This window comes from Echeneis naucrates, chromosome 17 (genome assembly GCF_900963305.1).
Source record: "Echeneis naucrates chromosome 17, fEcheNa1.1, whole genome shotgun sequence".
NCBI lineage: Eukaryota > Metazoa > Chordata > Actinopteri > Carangiformes > Echeneidae > Echeneis > Echeneis naucrates.
The window spans coordinates 15,966,502-15,972,146 of record NC_042527.1 but is presented as its reverse complement, the minus strand read 5'-3'; the positions used below and the strand labels follow the sequence as shown (position 1 = coordinate 15,972,146).

General features: G+C 39.9%; 1 protein-coding gene across 1 annotated transcript; it reads right to left on the bottom strand.

Annotated features, from left to right (window-relative positions):
- Positions 1-2,216: 2,216 nt before the first annotated feature.
- LOC115057520 (FK506-binding protein 1-like) lies at positions 2,217-5,360 on the bottom strand. Its single transcript, XM_029524676.1, has 4 exons — positions 5,248-5,360; positions 5,095-5,142; positions 4,023-4,135; positions 2,217-3,294 (listed from the first exon to the last, which is right to left on the bottom strand). The coding sequence occupies exons 1-4, from the start codon at positions 5,282-5,284 to the stop codon at positions 3,169-3,171; spliced, it is 324 nt and encodes a 107-aa protein (XP_029380536.1). The 5' UTR covers positions 5,285-5,360; the 3' UTR covers positions 2,217-3,168.
- Positions 5,361-5,645: the final 285 nt, after the last annotated feature.

Here is a 5,645-nt window from a genome sequence, read left to right as displayed (position 1 = left end):
CTCACACTTGGACCCGCAAACGTCGCACCGCTGTTTTCAACCAAGTCACAAAAATCTTCCAGTTAGGACAAAAAATTCATATATATATATATATTTTTTTTTTAATCGTACGATACGAAAATGTGTCTGTCTGTGGAGCTGAACATGAAGTTTAACATCCAAATAAATGTCTAAACTTGGTCACAAAGAGACTGTCTGCCACTTTAGTTCACACTGAGGGCGGGGCGTTCACGTGCTGCCGGAATTATCAAAAACAAAAACAAAAACGTCCCGAGTCTTCCATTAATTTTATACTTTGGGGCAAATCAGCCATCCTGAGCCTTTATCTACTGATTATTGACTAATCAATAGATTGTAAGGTCTCATATAAGATGTCTGGATTTCTTTAATATGTCGTTCCCTGTGTCAGCTCTGGGTGCTCTCCTTCTTGGATATTTTCTGACTGAATGTGCAAATAGGTTTATAATTTACAAGTTATATTTATGTCATGGATTCATACCTATACTTTTCAGAGACAGGATGATTTCACTACTTCAGTCCTGCTCACCAGAAGATAATAGTGGGACTGGTCAGACCACCTCCGCGAGTTAGGTCCAAACTATTAGCAGAGACAAGTGAAGGCAGCAGAGGTCCCTGGATAGAATCAGTGTCTTCACAGGTCAGTCCTCCACAGTCCATGTGGTTGGTGAAGGGTACAAGCATTACACATTTAGGTTGGATTGACAGGACCGATGCATGAGACAACTCTGTAGACTCTGTGGAGGTCTGTGGAGGACACACAGATCGTGTTATCAGATATCATATCATATCACATCACATCATATCATATAATTTCATATCACATCACATCATATAATTTCATATCATATCACCATTCCATTCTATCACTCACACTACGGACAATTTAGAGCCCCCAACCCCCGGTAATCGGTACCGGTACCGGTCCGTGGGTCTTACATGTTATTATAATGTAATAACTTTCATGATTTATGTTTTGTTTATAATCTGAAGCCGAACTGTTTTATTTTGAAAAATGACCGGATTCTCTCGGTTACATCCGTCGATGACTCGCGCTTATCTCGGTCACGTGATACGTTACCGCTAAAATTAAACCCTCAAACTGGCGAAAGGATTAAAAAAGGAAAGTTTCTTTGGAAAGTTTCTTTGTGAAGGAGAAAAGTTCCAGCGAGGAGACAGAAGAGCCTGAGAAAGCTGCACGGAGGTTCGGAGTTAGGGTGCATTTCATTTACATCTCAGTTCGTATACAGGTGCAATATTTTATTATATTATTTCGATATTATAAATATGGTATTTAAATGTTTTATTTATCCTGAGGGAAATTCACTTACATGTATCGTTCACACAATTACAGTGACTTCCTAACATGACAAACGGCTCATTTTTAGAATTAGTGAGTTATTGTCGCGGCTCCGGACCTTAGCTAGCCCAGCTTATGCTAATGTAGCTAGCCGGTGCGGACGGAAGCCGAGAGTTTCCGCTCACCAGCAGCCGGGCGACCGTCCGAGACAAGAGGCATAGTCGTAGGCAGCAGCCCGGCTCACCACCAACAGGTTCTCCCCCATTCAGCGACACACCCGCCGAAAAGCCGCCTCCGGTGGTCGGTGATTCTGTTCGTTCACTTTTCCCCCGGTCCACAGGCCCAGATTCGTTCACGAACGAGTCTTTCTGCCGCATACGACACATAAAACGGTGTCTTCGGGTCTGAGTCTCTCGTTCACTTGTCACATGGCCGCAGCGCATCGTGAAGTGAAGCAGACCGTGTTGTTCTTCAGTGTTGGAAAAATATTCGTTCATTTTACTGAAAAAGACCTGAGTCTGTAGAAAGATCCGAACTTCCCATCACTAGGTCAGAGGGGGCTCAAATCTGTCACACATACCAGAAACCAGTTTTTCAAATACTAAAGCCCAACCTGCCCATCCCTCTGAGGCAAATACTCAAACTATTAATTCCTGCCAGTCAACCAGAACCATAATGGTGAGAGGAAAAAAAACAAAACAAAACACTCTTCACCAGTGACTTAAAAACCTGCAGTCATCTAAAAATAAATATTTTGAGTTTTGTTCAGTGAAATAAAACTTCAACTCACTGAGTATTATTTGTGTCTCCAAATATGTACTTTGTACACAAGGTTGACTAAAAAAACGTTTCCTATTATGTTCAGTTATGTGAAATGTTATCACAAATGAAAGCTATACACAGTATACATTTTCTTTTTTAATGCAAGAATGCAATACCCACAGATAAGACAATTCCAAATTGATGATAAACTTAAAAAAGAAAAAGCAAAAGCCAAACTGTTAACATTGAATTTATCGAATTATGAATTATGATTTAATCGATTCAAGAGCACTTCAAGCCTATAACTTGAGAAAAAGGATTGATGTAGGACAAGATACCAGTTTCTAAAATCAAATTCTTTGTAATATAAATGGAAAACAAGTAGGGATGCAAAATATATTAAATCAGCCAATGTTGTTTCTAAACATACAAAGTTGCTCTTGTAATGCTTTAAGCTGCCGACTCAATGCATCTGTCACACAGATAAATTCATGCTGGATAGAAACCAATGAGTTTTTTAAATGTGTATTATAATTTTTTTTTAAACATCAAAAGTCATCACACTACTTTTGAGACACTGGGATGAACACTTAAAAACAAAGAAGATGCCACTGGTTCACTCTAGAGTTTCTGTTCTTACCCTATTATGTATCTTTTGTGCTATTTCACAACTCAAGTATAAGTCAAAGACTTAACAGGCAAATATAAATATGAAGGCCAGAGTAGTTGAGGACATTTACTTAACAGTGCTTTTACGTTTTCAGAGCATTTCTTGTGGAGAGTTCTTTTAACAGATTGACACCACTCATGTCTGAGCTACAGTCAGGCACTGATTAGCTGAGCTTACTGTAGCACAAAGCCTGTAAACAGCTGTCCCAGAGTCAAGAGATAGTCTGGCATGAGTGTTATTGATCTCATCTAATTCAACAAGAAAGCATAAACATTTTTTCCCCATAATGTTGTACTATACCTTTTAGAGATATTCCCAGCACTGGCACAGTCTCAGCACCTTTAATTACAGTTATTTTAGTCAGAAATGTGGGTGGAATGAAAAAAACTCTGAAGTGCAACCCTGCATCTTAAAACGCTCAGCATTTCAAAAGCTCCACTTCAAAGATGAGAGTGGCATTTTGTGGGATGATGGGTGGGTATCCTTTGCTGCCATATGCATAGTCAGGTGAGCAGGTCAGCTTAGCCAGCTGGCCCAGGCTCATCTGTGGAGGAGGTGAAGAGCAAGTTACATAAAGGCAATCAAGTGGTTTAACAGAGAGCAACGCATTTGTATATATGACTTACAGTCAGAAAGGCTGGAAGACTTTCTAAATACACCTCTTTTTTAGCAGCGTTCGGTAATATATCAAAGTAATGATAATTAATATAATACTTACTCCACTTATCAAGTACAATGTAAGTAAATATACTGTAAGAGAGGCCCCAGCAGTTTTTAGGTTCAGCGTATTAACTGACCCTGGCTAACTTGCAGTGTATTTATGTATGTAAATAAAACAAACTGCACACTTGTCCGTGTCATTGTATTTGTATGAGATGTTACATCTGTCCACTAGAGATAAAGCCATGGTAGAGGATGGCCCAGTGTACAGTTATTCCCCTGTTCAGTCTGAGCTGACTTCTGCTCTGTTTGGACTGACACTGATTTATTCAAGTGGACGTGTGAATGCTCTGGTGCTGAAACTCCCGTTCTCCACATAACTTCAATTTTTACTGTGCCTATCCATGACAGACTGCAACTGGTGCAGGTCATTTACGATACAATACGAATACTACAAATACGAAGCTAAAAATCATATCTAACTAACAAATATCACACAAAAGATTTTTTTCCCCACGTCATAATACCAAGCCCCATCCAGAAACTGAAAAGTGATCCAGATTAAATGTACTCTTAATAAATTGATTCTCCCTGTATGTTTTCTCTCCATACCTGAGCTACACCTTCATCCCAGCCACGGATAACTTGGCCCTGTCCAATCTTGAAGGTGAAAGCTTCTCCTCGGTCCCTGGAAGAGTCAAACTTCTTTCCACTGGTCAGTGTACCTGCCCAACGACGAAAAAGTTATTTTGAAGACTATGCTTCTATTCCAGCTATGGCCATTAGTAAAATCTTAGAATATGACTTGACAACTGTCTTGTCATAATTTATTTATCAATTCATTTATTTATTTGGATTAATGTTTTTTTTTTAGCAAAAATGCCAAACATGTCTTGGACTCCTCAGATTGATCCTTCCACCTTCTCTTTGCCATGTGTTACATTGCAGGATTCAGACTAACACATGAGCCATTAAAAAGCTATAGCTCTGGGTTGGGTTGGACTATAATGCCATTTGTGAATCGTCCTTAAATTGTATGCAGAAATAGATAAAGAGAATAACTGAGATCATTATTAGATCAACAAACTATTAATGGAAATCTTTCGTTGCGCCGTGATTACGTAACTCAGCCACTAAAAAAATAATTATGTTCAAGATTTGTAGCTTTCAATATAAACAGACTGGGTGTTGTGTATATTTAAGTGTGGACACAGAAAAACGCTTTGTGCCGTTTTAAAAAGCCACATTTAGAAAAAGCTGATCGGTCTCATGGCTGCTCCTCCCGTTAGCATGAGTTAGCTTAGCACAAAGACCTGGAAACGAAGGGAGGCGGCCGACAGACTAAACATCAATTTAGTGCACGACAGAAACGTGATAAACGAAGCTGGTTACAAGCACGAATTAAGAGATTTGGAAGAAAAAAAAAATCAAACAATTCATTTAATTTCCAGGTTTCTTCTCCACACATCGTGAAGCCAAAAACAAGCTAAGCTTAAAAAAAAAAAAAAAAAAAAGCTAGCTAAAACAAGCTAACCGTATCGTGGCCGTTAGCCTCATTCACAGAAACTCTCCGGGGAAAAACGATTTATATTCCAATTAGGTACAAAGACCACGCTTAATAATTGCTGTTATTTGTTTTATAGCAGGAAAAAAAGCTCATATCGGGTGTGGAGGTGTTTCTTACCGACGTAGTGCACCGCCACAGTCTGTCCTTTCTGCGGAAAAGTCTTCCCTGAGGGGACAAAATCTCTATTTAAAACACGTTTGTAAAAAAAAAAAACAAAACAACAATATTACAGCATGGCCTAACTGGAACAACAACAATAACAATCCTCACCGTCTCCTGGTCTGATGGTCTCCACTTCCACTCCCATGGTTGTTCCCTTGCAGCCGTCGCCGTGTGTGTGAGGAGGGCTCCGTCGGGCTGCTCGGCCTTAAAGCGACGTGTGTCTGTCATCATGTCCGACAGCTGCTGCTGGTCCGTGGGCCCCGAGCACGGAGGGGTGGGGGAGTCTGGAGAAAATAGGGCCGAAGATTCAGACACATCCAAGTTAGAGGAGCACGAAGACAAGGTGTGTTTACCTCTACTTTAATACTGAGCCATTTGGGCCGTGGGTGTGAGATACAGCTAAAACCATTTAACAATATTTCAGTTCTATTAATAACAACAATAAGATTAATACTCGATCTAAACAGCGACACTAATAGAAACCACCTTTGCTGGCAAAATGTTGT

Excerpts from the sequence above, each read along its gene's own strand:
- LOC115057520 (XM_029524676.1), bottom strand. The coding sequence starts at position 5,284 with ATGGGAGTGGAAGTGGAGACCATCAGACCAGGAGACG. Across the intron at positions 4,136-5,094 it reads TGTGGCGGTGCACTACGTCG|GTACACTGACCAGTGGAAAG; the intron begins GTAAGAAACACC and ends GTCGTTGGGCAG. Across the intron at positions 3,295-4,022 it reads GGGATGAAGGTGTAGCTCAG|ATGAGCCTGGGCCAGCTGGC; the intron begins GTATGGAGAGAA and ends CCTCCTCCACAG.